This window comes from Microchirus variegatus (genome assembly GCF_963457635.1).
Source record: "Microchirus variegatus genome assembly, chromosome: 7".
NCBI lineage: Eukaryota > Metazoa > Chordata > Actinopteri > Pleuronectiformes > Soleidae > Microchirus > Microchirus variegatus.
Window position 1 is genome coordinate 21,739,978 of NC_139808.1, and position 21,711 is coordinate 21,761,688.

The following is a 21,711-nucleotide window of genomic DNA, read 5'->3' on the forward strand; positions in this document are numbered from 1 at the left end:
TGGACAAACATTCACTCAGGAGAAGGCATTTTATGTTTTCTGAAGGTTTCCATAGTTGAATTTGCAAACTTGCTGCGAGGTGCAACTACATCCTCCAAATGCCTGCATCATTCACTAAAACAGCTGGAAATGGTTGTTTTTACAAAGCATTAATCTAACAGGAATAATTGGTGTTTTTTGGATGTGGCCACTGGCAACGTCCGTGTCTTTTCTGATGTGTTTTTAATAGTAGAGATGAGAGGATTATATGCAATACTGTTGAAAGGACTGATTCATTGTTAGTTTTGGCCTTTACACTACATTTGTTCAAGCATAAGGTTAACTGTAAAATAGTGGAGCAATAATGTCTCACAAGAATAAGAGAGATGAGAAGAATCATTATTGTTTCATCTCTGGTTAATGATGCATATTCCTGACACACTTTTGTTAAAACTGCAGCTCATTATACGCCACATTACAATGGAAAGGTCAAAGCGAGTCCTCTGTCATGTATTAAAATTCGGCACACAGTGTTTTCAGTGTCATATTCTGCACCATCCCACAGCAGCCCGATACAGTGTGAGCGCAGCGGCAGGATCCCCTGACCTACCCTCCTCCTGAGTGATTTACAATGACATCAGATAAGGGAACGCACTGGGAGGGAGTGCATTGATTGGACACATTCTCAGGAGCGTTAAAGTGTTAAAGCACTGCCAAACTCTATAAATCCAGGCCTCACTGTCCATTGCGCCCTCTCTCCTCGAAAACGAACAGACAGCGCGGTCTCACCCAGCCCCTTCATCTAACTGCCTTTTTTTTCTAATGCAAATGTTTGGGTGAGAAAAAGATCAATGTCTGTGTAATGGCTTATTGAATTTTTGTGTAGATTGTGTGTGTGAGAGAGAGGTAGTTGTACAAAAATGAAGAGACAGGAGGAGAGACCAGGGACAGAATCTTATCGTCACAGTAGATTTCACAATCTCCAGTGCATGCACACACAGGCACACACCGCTATGCGGTGACTAAAGCCTCTCAAATTGGCAATTCATTTAGCCAATTTAGGCTCAATGATCACAGAGGTAATGTCAATGTCAGTGACGCCGCTGGAGCCGCTCACTATTCTTCTCCTGCCTCCATCTTTGTACTGTGTGATGGGAGCAGGAGGGATGGGGACAGGAGACTGGGTGACATGCCGTTGAACAGAAGGAATCTGATGGGGTCAGAAACACCACATCATCAACAACAACAAACAAAAAAGAGAAATACATTGAGAAGAAATAATGAATACAGACACCTTTAGATGCAGTCCGCTCGGCTCTACACTTGGCACACGCTGCCTGCCAGCCCCCTCACATCTGCATCTAAATGATGTCTGTGACATGCTTTGGTCAAAATAGCATATGGATGAAGCACCACAGCAGTTCAATCACCCTGCCAAAACAGCCCTGTTCAGTAAAAAAGTAAAATAAAACTTAAAGTGATAGTTCGGAATTTTGGACATAATACCTATTTTCCAACTCAGCCGGTGTGATGGAGACGTCTGGAGACGTTTTCAAGAAATTTAATTCTGTTCTTCTAGTTGCCGAGTTTGCTGATGCTATGGCTAGCGCAAGTCAATGATACAAGTTAGCATGGCATTAAAAACACTCATACCGAATCCACAGTGCACCCGAGGCAAATTGATTGTAACGGCAGACTATCGATGTACATATCTGTGTTGATAGAATGTTTGAAATAAAACCAACCTTGCAATTTGAAGGATTTATGTTTCAGCAGCAGCGCATCATACTTCCGGCAGCGGCGGACTAATTCCGCTGCCGGAAGTATAGTGCTGAGAAAGTAGTCCCTCAAAAATCCATGCGATGCGTTAGTTTTGTTTCAAATATTATTCTATCAACACAGATATGTACATCGATAGTCTGCCGTTACAATCGATTTGCCTCGGGTGCACTGTGGAGTCGGTATGAGTGTTTTTAATGCCATGCTAACATGTATCATTGACTTGCGCTAGCCATAGCATCAGCGAACTCGAACTAGAATTTTTTTTCGGACTTCCGGTTTTCGGATTCTGTTGCCCTTGTCAGCACTCTTGCGTGTTTTACGGACAAAGTGGAGCTCCGCGACACAACAGTTCCAGGAATTTAGCGCATTGTGACGTCCCAATGAGCGCGGAAGTCAACATCACGCATTTTATCACCTGTACTTAGACTGAGGAGGACCACAAAAACATGAGTAAGTCATCTTTTTTCACTTTTTACCGGCTAATAGGGCCTCCAGAGTTCCAAATATAAGGATTTAAATTATTAAAATTTGATTTTGATGGGACCTTCAAGTCAATTGGTCAAACTTTATAGTCCAGTTAAAATAAGGTGTAATAGGGATGTCTTCATAATACCATGTTATTTCTCTATAAATCATAAGTAATAGTAATAGTTACTCTATATAGATTAATTTTGATTCACAAACTTTGGCATGCAATATATCCAGCTATGACCTGGATATTACTTGGTACATGGTATTAATGTAATATTAGCTAATTATTCCCACAGATTTACATTTCCATAAATGACCTCCCTATCATTACATTATTATAATTGTGTTACTTATTGTCATGTAAAGTGTTACCAGGCAGTTTAAACAAGCAACGGCTTCATCATCATTAGTCAAATTGATCTGTCACTCCTCTTGTTTGTTTGTTTGTTTGTTGTGTGGCAGGAATTCCCAATGTTTTTCCTTGACACTGTACGAAAATCATTTGCTCCAAGTTCTCTCCTGTGTGACTTGCACGCACCGCAACTGCGTCTGAGGGTCTAACCTCTAAGGAACCGCACTAACTTTGTCGTAATTGTAGGGGGAAGGTAGCTGTGTCTAACTGTCGCATACTGCTACTGTGAAGGACTGAGCATGAAATCCAATTTACTGCAGCTCAGCTTACCCTCAAGTCACAGGCAGCTATTTCAAGCGGGGGGACAGACAATATATACACACACACACAATGCGCGCACACATACGCAAACCTTTGTGATGTGAATTTATAATGCTCTGAAAGGAGCAACTTAAAGGCTCAATGCTGCTTAATGTTCTGTTGGACTGTGTGGGATCTGGACACAGAGGAGAGGATATAGTGAAGAGGAGAGAGCTGAGAAGTGATGAAGGAGAACACAGTTGATTTCAGTCTACACTTTGTTTTAATGATAGATGCTCTGCGCCTCAGTGACCATGCAGGCTTAAATGCCGTCTCCCATCTCTCAGAAGTCCTCCTTCAATCGTGTGTGTGTGTGTGTGTGTGTGTGTGTGTGTGTGTGTGTGTGTGTGTGTGTGTGGGGGGGGGGGGGGGGGGGGGGGGGCGGGGGTGTGTGTGTGTGTGTGTGTGTGTGTGTGTGTGTGTGTGTGTGTGTGTGTGTGCACTTGTATTTGTTCCCCTTGAGGACCTTTTCTGGCATGAACACTGACCTTGTCAGGACCAGTAGTCCTCATGTCGACAGTATGAGGCAGAACCTAATATTCTGAGGAGCTGGTTAAGTTTTGAATTGTGGTTAGGTTAAGGTTAGGCATTAACTGGTTATAGTCAAGGTTAGGGGTCAGGCTTTGTTCAGGCTGTCCAAATAAATGGAGGTCATCGCAGTGTCCTAAGAAGAATAGCTGTGCAAACCTGTGTGTGTGTGTGTGTGTGTGTTTGCAGTGCTCTTGAGATCAGCCAGTCCTTCTGCAGCTTCACTCTCTGATTTTATGCAGTATTTGTAATTATTGAAGACTTTTGTTCTTCCTAAGAGATTTTTGCACTGCTCTCATTAAAATAATTATTATTTAATGACTGCTTTGTTTGTACTTTTTATCTCCTGATTCCCCATGAAAAAACAAACAAACACGTCCATCTTTTTGTAGTGTCTGGTTAGAGGATAAGAAAAGAGCAGCTTGGGAAGAAATAATAGCACTAGGGCTAAGTGAATGGAGTCAGTTGAGTGAGGAAAAGAGGTCTGGACAAGGAGGGGAGATGAGGTGTAGGAAACCACCAGAGGAGGGGGAGGGAGCCGCATGTTTTGAGGTGAGTCCAAGGTGACCAGAGGAGGTAAAGAGCCATGTTAACCTGCAGGTTAACCTTTAGCTGTCAGATGGGAAACATCACTCATGCCTGAGCAAACTTTGGTGATTTTGCTGCTCCCCTCACGGGCTGTCAGCATGTCATATCTTGTTTTTTAGCATTCTCACAAATCCTGACACAAGAGGATTTGTTATATGGAACATTAAACACACATTTTGTCTGTCTGCAGTATATCTGGTGAAAGTGGATTTCTCTGCTCTTTGTGTGTTTACCTGTGGTTGGACTCAGGTTTTTGCTCAGGCAGATATTGGGCAGATTTTCACAGTAGATAAGCTTCATTAGGAGTACTAGTGTATCTTATGTCTCTGTTTTTGCTCACACCTTTGTGGATTAATGAAGTGAACTCAGCTCATACAAAATGTGTCACAGTGGCTTTTTATGTTTGTATGTTCATACATTTTAATTAAGTTGATCTTGGCCAGTCTGTGTTTAAAACTGGACTAGCCTTCCAGTTTGAAAAGTGAAGCCTAAGAAGGATGGAAGGAGCAATTCATCACCAGAGCGCCTATTTTTCTAGGCGCCTAGAGTTAATGGTATCAATCAGTAGTTCCAGGTCTTCATTAGAACATTGTAAATTTTGTTCCTTTGTGAGGAAAATAAATGCTCAAGTCTGACATAGATTAGTAGACACTGACTGATTGACAGCTGGTCATATTATGTTCTTGATTGAAGGTGATATTTGTTCATATCCATTTTCAAAAACTGACACCAGTCAAATCATAAATCTTCACCATGGGAGGTGAAGCTTCTTCTGGGCCGGGGATGCATCAGTTTGGTGGTCAGTCAATGAATTCAGTGAAGAAGAAGAACGTGACACGTCACTGCTGTATAATGATATTATTTGTTTAAAAAAAATGAAACAAATAGCCTCTCTGTCATAATGCAGGATATATTCATGTTTTCCTCCATTCCATTCCTGTTGTCACCCTGTTTTATTGCTAATTCTTTGTTAACCAATCAGCAGACTCCATCGTGTCTAGCTCCACCCACTAGGTGCAGGACCACTGTGCTAGGTATCCCATCAGACAGGTTCGGGCCAAAAAAACATGACCGTGCAGATTTGAACTGCACTGCTCGTTGAATCTGTAGAGATTTAGCTCTTCATTTTCAGTGATGCTTAATTTGCTTGAGGCTGTATTTAAAAATTAATTATACCTAATAGTTATGATAGAAAATATTATGACGATCAGTGACCAAATTAAAGTACACTGAAATTGACCTTAAAGCCAAATAAAAGATGAATTTTAATAGCACTGTGAGTTCTGGCTGGTTATACTAATGTAAACACGCTGGATACTAATAGGCTTTTTCTCTCATAAAGAGACATATGAACATCTGCTTGTTCTGATGCTCCAGCTCTTTAGGGACATGTGGTCACGATGTAACATGTCATGCACACAGTTGGAGGCAAACAGAGAGCTCTACAGCACAAGGATGAGGGCCATCAAGAGATCCACCATGTGGACATAAAAGCCAGCCCTGTCCCACTTTATTAATATGTCCGTAAATCAATTTACACACCTGCAGGGATCTGGAAGAACAGCAGGAAGTGAAACCCGAGTCAGGAAAGTACACAAGCAGGCAAGCAAACACACAAAATCAAAGGCAAAAGCGGGAGTACACACTTCCACAACAATGGCATCAGACATAGGAAGCCAGGTGCATCTCTGTACCTTTTCATACAGCAGAGAGCACGCCACGTCAAAGAATAAGGAAAGAAGTCAACAAAAAGGGAATTTATTCAGCTGTACTGCATGTAGCATATAATGTTTTCCACTTAGGCAGAAATGATAGGCTATATTTTTGGAATAGACTGGAATCTGAAGTTGAGAGTGTGGTTTTATGCTATAGTGCGGTCATAAAGGGGCAGTGATGGTTTATATGGGTTAAGAGTCATGCTGTCGCTTTGACTGTGGTCTGAAACAACTTTAGGACAGTAAACAACAAACAGAGATTTTTGACATGCAGAGTTGCTTCTCCAGTTTTTTGGAATAAGATTATTCGAAAAAAGTAAATTCTACACCCAAATGTTAAGGCTTTGTATACACTCTTAGATTTTGATTCAGAGAACCTTTTAAAACCCCTTTCCTGAATAAAGGGTTTTAAAAGGGTTCTTGGTGGAACCCTCCAAAAGGATTATAACCTTTTTATAAAGGTTCCACCTGGAGCCAAAAAGGGTTCTCCTATGAGGAGAAGCTGAAGAACCTTATATGGTTCTACTTAGCACTTGTATTTCTAAGAGTGTAGGAGTTGTGCAAACTGAAAAGCAAATGTGTATTTGTCAAGAACGACTATGAGATTTAACTTCACAGTATCACAGTATCATCACAGCAGAGATTCACTGCAAAAATACATATATTATTGGGTGATAGAAGTCTGTCTTTTCAGTCACACTTCACAATATCATGTGCTATCTTTATAGTTTGGTCAACGCAGCAGACTCCTTGTGTGTCATAATCCCTTTGTTAACCTGCGATTTTCCATAAGCAGTGTTGTCTCTACTGCAGTTTAGCATAGAAATGTGGTACAGATATTTTTGTCCACAGAAATATCTAATTTCATCAAGTTATCTATAAATATATAAGTAATAGATAACTACTAAAACAAGACGGTCTTTAGCATTTGTGTTTACTGTGATGTAACTATTGCTCTAGTCCTACACTCACCAACTGTAGATTAGCATCTCTCGCAACTTGTTTGACATGCAAACTAATTAGTAATAATTCAACTTCACCAGAACTAATCACCCTTTATCATGAGTGTTGTTGTTGTGATTGAATAAGTGGTTTGTGCCCTTGCTGGTTGTTGGACGCTGACTGTTGTTTTTGTTTTGACATCACGAGGAGCCCCACTTGCTATACTGGTTGCCAAAAACAAGTCAACGGTCTCACCCACGACACAGTTTTTTATTTTCCCCCTGCATCACATACGCGTCAGTCAGCTCAGGCTCATCAAGCTTCACATCATGTGGTCTGATCTTAGTGTAAAGGGGAAGAATTTCGATGATTGTCGTACTTAAATAGAAAACAGCGTCATTTGTTAAAGTCACAAATGCTTTGCTCGCTCAAACATCATCCCAGAATTTCTCCTCTGCTCTTTTCAAGGTCACTCCACATTTTCCATTACTTTTGAGAGATTAAAATCAATCCATCATGTCCGTGACAGCTTCTTTTTTTGGCATTTAAACAACAACAAGGTTGTTTTTTCCCCCCTTTTGAGGACAGACTATAAAATATACAGTCATTTAGATATTCCTCCTTTTTAAATGTCACTTCTTTACACATTTGGTTTGAAAGTCACAACAAACTGGTTCTGTGTCCTTCATTATTAAGAGGGGTTTCCTTGTGTTTTGATGTGCACGCACACACACACACACACATATATATATGTTATATATACTTTTTACTGGTTGACTGAACAACGATGCAAGCCATTAACTTTTCTTCGTGCTGAGAGAGATCTTTGCATCAGGCTGGAGGAAGCCTCAGCTCGATTTTAAATAAATAAAGACCTCAAACCTCTGGGTCTGAAATATTCATCATAAAAATCGCACACGAGTTACTAAACTGCATTCCTCTCTGCTCTGCATTGAGGGAGAGGAGCCAGCTTTAGCACATTTCTTTCATGCTCCACCACTGATTGTGTTGCCGTATTTATAATTCTTCCTCTAGACAAAAAGACCAAAAAATACAGTGTTTAGATGGCGGTGGCTGCAGCTGTGGCTGAAGAGAAAGGGTTTTGTTGGTCATGCACTGCAGGAAAAGAGAGAGGAGAGGAAAGTTTCCAGCGATTTGCTCAACACGGTCTGTTATCACCTTCCATGGACACTATTTCTGTCTCTGGGGCTACATCTCCGTCTCAGTGAAGGGAAACCAATATAGTGTATAAAACCCCATCAGCCCAAGTTGTGGTGATCATATGTCAGCGTTTTCAGTGTCTAATGTACACAGGGTTAAAGCTTCTGCACCAGGATAGGGATTACCACGAGCCCAAGCTTACAATTAGATCACATGAATTCTCAAGCGAGGGGTAAGAGCAAGCAAACAAAAATAGTCAAATACTGAGTCAGCACACATGTGAACACTGAACAAGGTCATGTAGTGAATCACATTTTCTGTCACAATAGAGGTTAGCGTTATAATCTGTAAACTCGCACAATGAAACGTTGAAATTGAAAAGGAGAAAATGAAAAAGTCTGTGTGTCTGTAGCCAAAAAAATAAATCATAATAATAATTCAGCAGCACTGTGGGGCCTGTGCTTTGGCTGATTGCACAAAATCATTTTGACTGAACACAGTTAAAACTGAATTTGCATTTAGATTTGTTTTAAACTGTGCCCTGTGTTAATTTTTGTTGCAAAAAATGCATTGTTTAGGCATTGTTTTATGCATATTTTACTGTATTGTAAGCAGTCTTAAAGTAATTAGGGTCAGGTTGGAACATTAGAAATGACATTCTATCTTATCTTAATATCTTATAAATTTACAAAGCGTGCCGTGTAATTATGGCACACTTTGTGAGTAATAATGAAGAAAACGCATTTTCAAGAGAACTAAAATTGCTGCTGTCCTTGTGTGTCTGCAAGTGTATGTGTGTTAGACATTGTGTATTTACTGTCTTATGTATTAATATTGTGAATAATATGAAAAATGCAATGACTGGAGGGATAAATAAATGCACGAAAAATGAAAGTGTACATTCTGTAATCTCTAGAGTAAAAACAAAACAAAAAAACCCCACAGATTTTCAAAAGAAGACGACCCTTTGATTAAGAACTATATATCAGCGTTAACAGATCGTCTGAGATAAGCAGCACACACGGCTAAAAGTTTGAATGATCACCTTGACAGGAGAATGTTTCCTAACTGTAAAAAGAAAAAAAAAGAAAAGAAAAATAATTGACTGCAAAAAGACAGAAAGCTTTTCAGCACTGTCTTACCCAAGATCATCCTGTATCCTTCCACTGTCAACTTCTCCGCACGTTATCTCCTTCCTGGACTCCTTTTTCTTCTTTGATCAGCTACTGCGGGTGACTCAAACCTCAAAACTTAAAACTCAGAGCAAACGTGGAAAAGACATCCATCACTTTGCAATTCATCTGTGCTGTGCCTGTTCTCCTGCTCTGCTCTGCTCGCCTCATGCACATGAGATGCTTCTTGTCCTTCAGAGCTAGACACGCGGCTCTTGTTAAGCCAGGTGGAGAGGAGGAGGAGGAGGAGGAGGAGGAGTACAGCAGCAGCAGCAGTAACAGCAGCAGTAACAGCAGCAGCAACAGCACGCACTGCAACACAACAAACACTCCGTTTACTGCAAGGACGCCTGAGATTTATCCACTCTTATGTATTCACTCCAGCAGGAGCAACACCAGAGGATACAGCTGAGATAGAGGCTTCCCTCACTGGAAGAATCTCTGCACCACCACCACCATCTCTCTCTCGCTCTCTCTCTCTCTCTCATATTTTGGGGTTGGGTATAACTTAAAGGCACCTTGCAGTCCAAAGCCATGATTGGTTGAAGGCTCGGCCAATGAGAGCAGAGAGTGCTTAGGTTTTTCTTGGGGTATTTGAATCAGGAGGCAGGGTGATAATGCTGCTGTCAATTCTACCCCCCACTTCTCTCCGTCACCCCCCTCCTCTGCTGCTTACTATTGACAACCTTTTTTTTTCTCCCCCCCCTCTCTCTCTCTTTCTTTCTTTTCTTTCTCACTTAATTCTCTGCATCACGCTCCACAGTGACGGCATCTGAAACATGACCTGAGTACATTAATGTTTGCCCTTGCAAAAAAAAAAAACCCACAGAGGCTGTGAATCCCCTCTGGTCGTCTTTCTCTCTCTTCCTGTCCTTCAGGCTGTTTTCCCAAAGATCTGTGGTGTACTTAGAAGAAACACTGACGGAGTTAGCTCTGTAGTTGCCCTCCCAGACAACCGTGTGAACAGGAAAGCAGACGGACAGAGATGGAGGCTGACAGGTTGAGAGACTCGATGAAGCATTGGAGGGAGGGGAAAGGGAGATTGAGGTTAACGTCGGCTGACTTGGGGATGAAAGTGTAAGGTGAGACAGCGTGGAAGACTAGGTGAAGCAGCAGGATGAAGGTGGATGCTGACGGATATCCACAGGCAGCTGAATGACCTCAAAAAAAGAACTGAGCTTACTGCACATACACATCTGTAAAGATAACATTTTAGAGGATCATGCTTTTTTTTGCCAAAAAAAAAACAGGCTATGATGTCACCTGACCAATTGAAAGTGATTTTTTGTGACCTTTTCTGGCATGAACACTACACCTGTCAGGACCAGTAGTTCTCATGGAGACCAAAACCTGGTCCTAATGAGGCAGAAACTCATTTCTGAGGAGCTGGTTAAGATTTAAGTTCTGATTAAGTTGAAGGTTCGGCTTTAACTTTAAGGTTAGGGATAAAGCAAGTATAGGCTGAAATGAATGGAAGTCGATGCAAAGTGCTAAGAAGAAAAGCTGTGCGTGCGTGCGTGCTTGCGTGCATGCGTGCGTGCTTGCGTGCTTGCGTGCTTGCTTGCGTGCGTGCTTGCTTGCGTGTGTGAGAGTGAGATGGAGAGAGATAAGGTTTCCTCATTAGTAGAGTTGGGCTGAATAATGCAGCAAGGTGTATTGTTGTGGTCAATGGGCCAGGTGCTAATGTGGCTGTCTGAGGGTGGAGGACAGACACAGCATGACTTTAATGGATGTCACCATGGAAAACTGAAACTGGACCTTTGGACTCAGGTGACACATACCATCCTGCATGTGTGTGTGTGTGTCTGTCTCCGCTGGTTCTCAGAGAAAGAGCGCTGAAGGGTGGGTTCTATTCCCAGGTTCACACAGAGTATTTGTGGCTTTGAGGGGATAAGCTCAATTATGTGTTTTACCACCAACCAGTGTTGAGTTTTTCTAAACATTGTCGCAGCCAACAAACAGGTGACAGAGCAGATGCAAGTCTCTGAAACAAGAATGCTGCACAATCTTCAGTTTGTAACACAACGTTCAGTATTATTAAGTATTTTAAGTACATTTTTAAGTTGGAATAGACTGGAATCTGAAGTTGAGAGTGTGGTTTTATACTAGAGTGCGGTCAAAAAGGGGCAGTGGAGGTTCATATGGGTTAAGAGTCTTGCTGTCGCTTTGACTGTGATCTGAAACAACTTTAGGACAGTAAACAACAAACAACAGAGATTTTTGACATGCAGAGTTGCTTCTCCAGTTTTTTGGAATAAGATTATTCGAAAAAAGTAAATTCTACACCCAAATGTTAAGGCTTTGTATACACTTTTAGATTTTGATCCAGAGAACCTTTTAAAGGTTTTTTCAGTGGCATCTTAACAGTCATTATATCTGTTCTCTCATTCAGCTTGGTCTCACATACTTGACCAATTAACCCAATATGGATACACATAATGTCTTTGATGAAAGTAGGACCAGGTTATTACTTCTGATCCATCTAAAAACAGATTCTAGTTCTGCACTCAAAGCCATGTTCAGCTCACTGATTGTGAATGCTGTCGATGTATAGTGTAGAATCACCTGCATATCTCACCTCTTCTCTTACCTGCATAATTTATATACACATATATATTCATCAATCCATTTTCTTTCACCAACATGAATTCCTCCGCAGGAGGGACGCGAGGGGAGCTGTCTCAGTGGGGTAAACCCTGGACAATTCGCCAGTCCATCACAGGACCACATATAGAGACAAACAACCTTTCACTCTCACATTCACATATTGCTTTGGACTGTGAGAGGAAACCAGAGAAAACCCTAGCACACACGGGGAGAACATGCAAACTTATGCAGAAAGGCCCTTGTGTGCTAAACACTACATGCACCAGCTGTGATATACAGTATACAGTATATGACGTCTTAATGTTTTGCTCAGCGTATATCATGTCTGTCGTTTGTGTTTTATGACTTCAGTTGTTCAGAGATGATGTGGACTGAAGCCGAGGCACAAACTTACTAACTGAGATGCAGCCGGCTGTGTTTTGGTTGTAAATCAATATAATGTATTGACAAACAGTGTGTTAAAGTGAGAGCAGTGCAGGCCAAAGGCAGACGAGTTATGAGCTGCACCTCGGAGGGTTGGGACAGGTGTTGAGTGGAGGCTGAATTGCTTGTTTCTTGTTCTGTTATTTCACAATTTCACAAAAAATGACCTGATGAGGGTTCAGAATGTTAGAGGCGACGACGAGCCTTGGATTAATTTGCATGCAAGCTTTGTTACGCAATAGAAACCTTCACAATAAAACAACAGCTCCTGTTAATGACAGTGAACTCAACCAACCAGAAGTCCTGTAGCAAAATCATTTTCAAAATGTTGAATTTTGTTTTGTGGATGTGCACTCTTTCTCTGTGCTGAAATGTCTGACAGAGCCTCATTTCTTGAAGCCAAGTATATCTTTCTTTCTCTATTTTCCCCTGTTCCCCTGATATATGTCATTAGGTTGAGGGTCAGACAAGGTCTAAATCCAGGGATCTTGTCCGACACTGTGGGCTGATGTTTGCAGAGACTACCTTTGATCAAAGAGAGAAAACTTCAAAGCCTCATGTGAGACGATCACTCACTCTTCTGCTCTGAATATTGCAATAATGAGAAGATCCAGGCTGATCCAGCTTCTCTGTGCATGTTCAAGTGATCAAAGGGAGAACGCTCACAGTGGTGGGCGGCGTTACTTTGTTCAGCAGTCTGTTACGATCTTACCTGAGCCCCACATTGGTCACCTCTGTTCTTCTCAAAGCTCGAGGTGATCCAGATCCTCTGTCCAGTAGAGACTCCAGAGAGCAGCGGGTCAGCCGGCACACAGCAACACAGATACAAGTCCTCTTCAGATGAATTTGTTTCAAGCAACGCGAGTGCAGACTTCAGACCAGTCAGCTGAAGGATGGAGCACGAAATGCTCTGTGCAGACAGACACAAGTGTAGCTGCGTCACACAGCAGGTGTCTTGACTTTCTGCTTCTTCATCTTCCTCACAATCACTGTCTCTCCCTTTGACCTGCTCTTTTCAGATTCCCTTTGACACCTCTGTGGTTCCCCTCTGTTTCCCCTTCATGCTGCCAACTCTTTAATGAGAGCAAAGGAAACAAGTGCACGAGATTCCAGGGGCTAATTCTGCTTCTTGGGAGGGGGGAACCTAATATGTGACGACAACTGTGGAAGGAGGGAGATTTAGGCGGGGGGAGATTGTAAGAAGAGGGAGGGGCTCAGTGTGTGTGTGTGTGTGTGTGTGTGTGTGTGTGTGTGTGTGTGTGTGTGTGTGTGTGTGTGTGTGTGTGTGTGTGTGTGTGTGTGTGTGTGTGTGTGTGTGTGTGTGTGTGTGTGTGTGTGTGTGTGTGTGTTGTATTTGTTGCATTTGTAGCACATTTTGTGACATAAACAGTGACCTTGTCAGGAACAGTTGTCCTCTATTCATGGACACCAAGACCTGTCATGACTCCTGGTTTACTGCAGGCGCTTTTTGTTCTGACGTTTATTCAGTTTGTTGTTGTGTTGTTCCTTCAGTCTTCTTAACCTTGGGATTTAGTTTCTGTTTTTCTTGTGTCATAGATTCCATTTTATTTATTTCAATTGTATTTTTTCCTGCCCTGTTGTCACCTGTGTTCAATTTGTCTTTGCCTCCCAAGTGTGTTTGGTCACTGTGCTCCCCAATGTCTTTGTCGGGTTATCCTGTTGCACCCTTCTTTAAAAATGCCGTGCATCAGTTTACCTCCTGGTCAGGAGACGTGCTTGGTTTAACTGTGATGATGATGATGATAAATGTGAATGGCTATGAAATAAACATAGTGACACAACATTTACAAACGTGATACTGAGGGAATGTCGTATGCTTGCAGGTCGATTCCTCACTGCTGCCATTTAAGGTGTACATTCAGATCAGATATCACGTATGTGCTTGCACGTGTTGTTTCAGCGAGGTAGGACGGTATTAGGTGAAGGAGCTGGAGGAGAGGGCTGAGGTGAGACTGACGCATGGTCTTATTCTGATGCACTCAAAAGCCTCGGCTCTACACCCCCTGCACCACAAGTCACTTTGGGAATATGGAGTGCAAATGCAGGGTTAAGTGTAGTCCATCAACGTTATGAGCAGTTTACGGACATCTGGTGTGTGAAGAGCTCTTTTGTAAATGCGAAAGTAAACCAAGTGTTAAACGTGAGCAGTGAAAACAGAGACACTGTCCTGTCCGGCTTAGCACGCTCCCATTCTGACATTCCTGAGCAGGAGATGTCTGTGTAAACTAAATTTAACCTTCCCTTTCATTTCATTTGCATAAAATGGACACGTATACACATTAACACCCTCTGGCAATGTGCCATGTAAGGGTCAGGTTTGGGGACAGTGGGGAAGGACGCCAAAGTTGAGTAGTAAGCATATTTCACCGGAGGATACAGTTACAAACACACACACAGGTTTGTGTGGCTATTTTTATTAGGACACTGCGTTGACTTCCATTCATTTGGACAAACTAAACAAAACATTACCATAACCATAACTATTAAATGTCTAACCCGAATAACCTAACAAAATGAGGTTCTGCCACAATAGGACTAGGTTTTCATCTCCATGAATACTACTGGTCCTGACAAGGTCAGTGTTTATGCCAGAAAAGGTCTAGTAAGTATACACACACACACATTCACAGTTCTTCCCTCGTCCGTCTCAGGGTCAATCCCCTCATTCTCTCTCTAAATATATACTTTTTTTTTTACAAGTCTTCCCACCATTACATTATTACAGTCTCTGACTGATCTATTTGCAGTTCATATGTGTTTATGTGCGTCTCCTTTGATCTGGACATGTGGAGCAGAATCACTCAAGCAGCACATTACTGTAAGCCATTGCTGGCCACTGAGACGTGTCGGCTTATTTTCTCTATGCAAATAAAACATAAAATAGAACATAAGTAATGGGGCATCCTGTGGTCACACACACTTACTTCTTTGCGTCTCCCTTAAAATTGATTAATTCATGTAAATGAAGCAAATGTATACACAATTGCTTACTCTAGATCTTTGTTTTTTTTAATCCAATGGTTTCTTAAGAAAATTCAGTGGCAGTCAATGAATTTGTTATCCACACATTTTAGTTGATCTCATAGTTCAATCCTGACCCCACTGTAACCTATTCTGTTTAAGTAAAGGATCCATTTTACTATCACCTATAGAATACATTTCTCCCTCTTTTTCCTTATTATTCTTTTTGTCTTACAACAGTCCTGATGTTCCTTCAGGTGTTTCTTGGTGTTGCTTTGTCACACAGTTTCACAGATTTGATCCCTGGCAAACTTTGTGCCCAAAGATAATCATTCAATGCATTCCTGTTCTTGTGGAGCTTATACAAATGAGTGAGGGGATGCAAAATGTATCATTTGCCTCAGTTAGATTCATCAGACACATAGTTTGTTGTGGCTCCATTCTGTTCTCAGTGTAGCCAGCATTGCTGAGAGGAGCCTTGTTGTTCTTACTTTTTCCCACCAACTTCATCCTTTTTCCTGTACACCTTTTAATTCCAGCGCTTCTCTTGAAGATTTAATCAGTCAGATTTCCCCTAATTAATCCCTTTTCATGTACTTTCACGCTAAATAATTACAGAGTTTGATGCGATTGCCTGCGAGATAGAGAGGACAGCATGCAGATTCCTGATAGAGCAGAGTCCCCAGGTACCTTCATTAGCCTGATTATTCACATCAAAACACTCTCCATTAACCGGTTTTCATGTAAATAGGTTAATTCTATTCCCACTCTTCACTCACTCTGCTGGCATGCAATGCTTTGTAGATGACAACTCACTCAAGTGTTGACACTCTCTATATGCATATGCAACATTAGAAACCAATATTCGATTTTCACTGTTCACAGACATGACTGAAGGTCAATCTGCAGCACTGTCAAGCAATATAGGGAGAACCATGGTCAGACCAACACATCTGCAGCAGGTTGTATTATGGTGACACCTAGTGGTCAAATGCTTGTCCTACATCCAAAGACAGATTTTATTTCACCACTTGAACCACTTGGTGGCAGTACAATTGTATTCTCCTTATTTGCAGATTTAGTTGCTGACAAAGCTAAATCACTTCTTTTAGGGGTTTTTTTCTTTTTTTATTTAATAGGACTAATACTTACTTACTTTACTTAAATTTCACATTTTTCTATTTATTTTTATTTATTTATATAGTTTTTTTTTTGTTTTTTTTAATGTCTGACAGTGCAGTGTGTAGCACAAATACCTGCAGGCTTTTGTGTCACAGACGGAGAGCTGCTGCCCTCACTGCCCCTCTTCCCTCGGGATTAGTGAGTTAATGCAACCGTTCAGACACTGAGCTCCCATCAGCTGCTTAATAATGTTTTATCCCAAATAACACAACGTGCACTCTTAAAACACACACACACACACACACGTATAAACCTATCAATGTCCCAATGATAACTAATACACACACTTGCAGATAATAGTATGATAAAAAAAAAATTAGATCCAGTCAATTGGACTATTTCAAATAGTGATTCCTAGTAAGAAATTATCCACATATTGAATTATATCTGTGCAAGTAGACAAACGTTATGTTTTTTACACATTCGCCTCACTCGCTGTTCAGTGACTAAAAGACTTAGTGACACAATATTTAAAGCTGCAGTGCATAACCTATGATATTGTTATTATTCTGCCTGTTTGGTCTCCATGAACAGAAACAATGTAACATTTATTGTTGTGTCCTTCATCTGAAGTTAGACTCTGTTAGGCAATACGATCAAACCTTACTGAGAGAGCGCTTGTGTGTGTACAGCAGCAGCACAGGACAGACTAGAGGCATTAATCCCATTAAACTGTTGAGTAGTATTAGAACTCACTTCTGAAATGTTACAGGTACATTCATTGTGTTTTTCAGTCAAACTCACTTCACAAGGGCAATGTTGCCGCGTGTCTGTCTTGACATAAACGTCAATGTCCCAGGAGACGTGTGATCTAAACTCTCGCTATACTGAGCGACATAGAGAGAGTCGTGCAGAGCTTATAGACTTAATCAGCATCGTGTTCACCCATTTGACAATAATTTGATTGTAACTTACATTCACTCATTCATTGTCCACAGTTCTACCACAGGTCGCCAGTCCATCACAGGGTCAACACAGAGGCACTCACTCACTCACTCACTCACTCACTCACTCACTCACTCACTCACTCACTTCAATTAACCTTTGCATGTTTTAGGACATGTGTGTATTTATTTTGTGCTTTTCAGGCCAATTCCAATTCCTATCTTAACCCTCAATTTTAACCCTCAATCTTAACCCTCAAGCTCAACCCTTAAATGATTTTTTAACTGGCCCTCAAAACCAAGTGTTAAGGGTTATAACGCGAAAGCTGCGTCCAGTCTGTCAACTCCAAAAAAGAAGAAGAAGAAGAACACATTTAGGTCACGATTATTTATTATGATCCGTTTTTCAGTCAAGTTATTAGGTTGTCAGTTAGTTATAAGATGATACTCATACAAATACCACAACCACGGACATATTCAGCTGACAGTTACCACACACCACGGCTTATCAAACGATCGCGTGTGCGCACTGGCCGGCTATTGACAAAAGATCGTAAAATAAAAATAAATGTTACGCAACAATGACGTCAGTAATCCATAATATGGGCCTAAACTAAGACAATACAATGGTTTTCATAATTTTTATATCTCTATTAACAAAGAAAATACTTAATTTGTAACGTACTCGTGCTTTCGGCGGCATCTTTGTTATGTGAAATCAAGCGATGCATTCTGGGTAGCCCTTGCTCCCGAGGGTGGTCTCGGAAATCTCAATATTGAGGGCGATACAGCCCTTAAACTTGGCCCTCAACTTAATTTTTCTGAGAATCGGGACAGCACTTGCAGTAGAGGGAGCGCATTTTTGAGATTGAGCGTTAAGATTGAGGGTTAAGCAAGGAATTGGAATTCACCCTTGATGACCACTCAAAGCTGCTTTACACTACAGTTTTTGCTATTCACCCATTCATACAGCACATACTGCACATTTTTCTGTCGCTCATCTTTTCATCAACGTCAAAGTCAAGAAGCCAACGGCAGAACATGTAAACTCCACACTGTAAGGCCCGGATTGGGACACAAACTAGCAAACTTCTTGCCGTGAGGCAACAGTGCTCGCCCCACGTTCCACTGTGTGGCCCACATATTTTTCATGTTTAAAAGCTACCCAGTACAGCTTTAAATTCAAGTTAATATTGAATTAAATTATAAATTATGTTTTGAATTGAAATGACTAAAAACCTGAGATTAAAAGTCTATGATAATAAGTGAGCTGGCTAAGACAGCAGCACATGAGATATATAGCAGCTCTGCTGTCATCATAGGCTCATCCAGATATCAGAGGGGTCAGGGGTCAAAGAGGGTAAGGGCAAATGCAGCCTCTTCTTTATATTGGGTGTAAAAGTCCCCCCCCAAGTCTCCCCCCAAGTCTCCCCCCCCCCTCCCCCAAACACGACTCTCTGAGGCCTGATCTGATCTGGGGATAATCAGTGTCTTTAAAGAGCAGGGACGTGTCCTGTTTGTGTTATTCATCCTGTTGCTTGAAGTTTGCAGTGAAAATGCACCGCAAACACACATCAGCTTATGCTAATCCCACTGAAAACAAAGCTGTATATACTTCTCATTGCAGGTCAAGCGCTAGATGCTGGATTCATCTGCATGTTTTTCAGGATTATGAGCATTTTATCCATAATACAACCTCTAACATTATACTTACCCAACGCTCAGATAAGAGAGGCCGTGCAGAAATGTACAGATTTGTAAACTTAACCAACAAAACGAGAATGCCATTGGTGACCATGACTCTTGGACCATTCCCACCAATGAGCCATGACCCAGTGTGACCTTGTGACCCCTGCACACTGACCTCTCAGTGGGTGGCCTTCACACAGACCAACATGAACCATGAATCACAATAAGTAAATGGTAGAGGGCTTGTATTTATAGCACTTTTTTCAGTCTTGATGACCCCTCAAAGCGCTTTGCACTCCAGTTTTGCTATTCACCAATTCACACCCATTCACTCACACATTCATACAGTGCATCTATATGCAGCAGCACTTTTTCCATCACAGATCGATCAATCCTATACTCACACACTGCCAGCACAGTCATCACTGAACCACAGCCACTGATATACAAGTGGCACATTTGTTACTATACATTTATCTTCTGTATTATACAAATGGTTGTTTTGTGTCTGTATGTTGTCTGTATGCTGGTGACCTCTCGCTCAATATCAGCTTGAAATGGCTCCTCCCACATTGTTTAAAAATATGTTGTTCGGATAATGGTTTCATGGGTTAGGGTTATAGATATCCAAAGATATCTTTGCTGTCTATTTCTTTTTTTTATTTGCTTCACTATTGTTATTGAATCAAAAAAAGGGGGAAGCTCAAGCGTCTCTGAAAGTTTAACACCTTTTTTAGGGACAATACAGAACATGTATGTGTTTCTTTGAAAGGTCAACAGACAGCCATGCATGTATTCCATGTGTTACTGGTGAGTATGGCCTGAGCAGATACCAGACCAGGGATTATGCAGTCCCAGTGTCATTGAAGTCGGCCTGGCAGCCATGTTAATCATAAATCTTTATCTTAGGATCCTGACTCGCACATCCTCCCTTTCATTAAAAGACTGGACACAGATTAGTGAAGCTAAATCCCAGAGATCAAGGGAGAAATAAGCCAATGTTGCAAGTAAACAGTATCTATCTATCTATCTATCTATCTATCTATCTATCTATCTATCTATCTATCTATCTATCTATCTATCTATCTATCTATCTATCTATCTATCTATTAAACACAAAATCCATGGACAGATAGATTTATTTTATTTTTTTTATTAACATCAACTTTTCTTCAAAGAAACTGATAAATCATAATGATAAAAAAAATCACATCCTATGCGAAACCTATAGAAAATTAGACAACCTGAGAACATTTTTTACTTCACCTATATCTCTGTCTATCACATTGTAAGCTACACCCGACTGAGATAAGAAGACCTCGCTAAGAAAACTGGACACAAATAATAACAAAACACGACAGCAAACAAACCATTCATCTAAGTAACAAAGAAAGAAGAGGCTTTGACCACACATTTATACAAATGAAACAAACAGACAAACATAGTCCATATATACGGTGTTAAATAAAGGAATACATAAAAAAATACTTTAATTTATGTAGAATATCTGACGTAGCCAGAGCTAATTCAGAAGTGCTGATATTACAGTAACTGGACATCTAGTCAAAATGGCCATGTTCGAAGACTTTTTGGTTATCACTTTTCAGAAAATCGTATTCTATTGAGAAACATCAGTGCTTTAGTCTTTAAGTCCAAGAGACGACTGCTGATCAACTTCAGTCTCTGTAGATGGAGGTTATATGTTGTGGGGGCATGTGTGGTGGATGGTAAGAGTCATACGACCCCTCTGAGTGTCCATCAAAGCTGCTCTGAGTCTGATACACGCCCTGGTCCACAGGAGAAGGGGAGTAGTGGTGTTGCGGTGGGTAACGTGGTGAAAGCTCCTGTTTGGGCCCCAGGTTGCTGCTGATGCTCATCGGCGGTGTTGGGGGCCCGTCATATGGTGGCGTCCCCACACCGCCACTGTTGTATTCGTGTGGCGAGTGGTTCTCAAACCCTCCTCCCTTAATCGTCCTCAGGTGAAGCAGGTGAGGAGAGTCAAAGGTGCCATATGGTGGACTTGGCAAGCCTTGAGAGGAGTAGCTCACCACGCCGCCAAGCGGAGTAGATGGTGCTTGAGCGTTTTGTCTGTCCTCAGGCCTCATCCCAACACTGGGAGGAGGGCCCAGCTGCAGGCAGCCAGCCACCATGTTGCTGGTGGGCTGTGAGAGTCCCTTACACAGTGTCTCCATGAAAACCCTGCTCTCTGTGGACAAGCCTCCCTCCAGCGCCTCAGACAGAGCACAGATGTAGTTGCGGGCCAGTCGTAACGTCTCAATCTTGGACAGTTTCTGGGTTTTGGACTGACATGGCATGATGCTGCGCAGGTTCTCCAGGGCGTCGTTCAGGCCGTGCATACGTGAGCGCTCCCTGGCGTTAGCTTTCACGCGCCTCGCTCGGAAACGCTCCTGTCGTGCTTTGGTAATGCGCTTTTTCTTAGGCCCTCGTCGTTTGGACTTGTTTTCATCCTCCCGTCCTTCCTCCTCTTCCTCCTCTTCATCCTCCTCCTCAGCATCTTCACTGCCCATCTCCCTGACCAGTTCATTTGTTCCAGTTGCTCTGCAGAGATGTGAGGAGGCGGGGGCGTCTCCACCAGGTGAGCTCATGTCTTCATCTGTCCACTGCAGAGGGCTGACCATCTCGTCTCCCTCACCTTGTCTCATGAATGGTTTAATCATCATGGTACTGTAAGAGGAGGAACACACGTGTCAAACACACTGTGCTGCACAATCTCCAAAATTACCTTTTTCAACTATACATCTATAAACATGTATTCATTTAAAACTTCAGTTAATCCCATGAACCCTGTGTGTTATAACTTATGGGGGATTTGAGATAATAAAGGTGAAGAAGTAAAGTATATTAGGTTAGAATTGTATAAAACTATGTCTAAT

The 21,711-nt window shown here is 41.6% G+C and overlaps 2 protein-coding genes across 2 annotated transcripts in view; both read right to left on the reverse strand.

Moving 5' to 3' along the window:
* The window catches only part of LOC310929649 (zinc finger protein 385A-like), a gene marked incomplete at its 3' end in the record, with an annotated part of 41,788 nt that extends 32,678 nt beyond the window's left edge, over positions 1–9,110 (reverse strand). Inside the window, exon 1 of the mRNA XM_083892466.1 lies at positions 9,021–9,110. Coding sequence (XP_083748592.1) covers positions 9,021–9,030 — 10 coding nt within the window. The 5' untranslated portion in view covers positions 9,031–9,110. The remainder of the gene's footprint in view (positions 1–9,020) is intronic.
* An 11,383-nt stretch (positions 9,111–20,493) lies between these two features.
* Positions 20,494–21,498, reverse strand: LOC310929482 (neurogenic differentiation factor 1-like; the record flags this gene model as incomplete). The annotated part of the gene is made up of 1 exon (XM_083892253.1): positions 20,494–21,498. The coding sequence occupies one exon, from the start codon at positions 21,496–21,498 to the stop codon at positions 20,494–20,496; it is 1,005 nt and encodes a 334-aa protein (XP_083748379.1).
* Between the last annotated feature and the right edge of the window lie 213 nt (positions 21,499–21,711).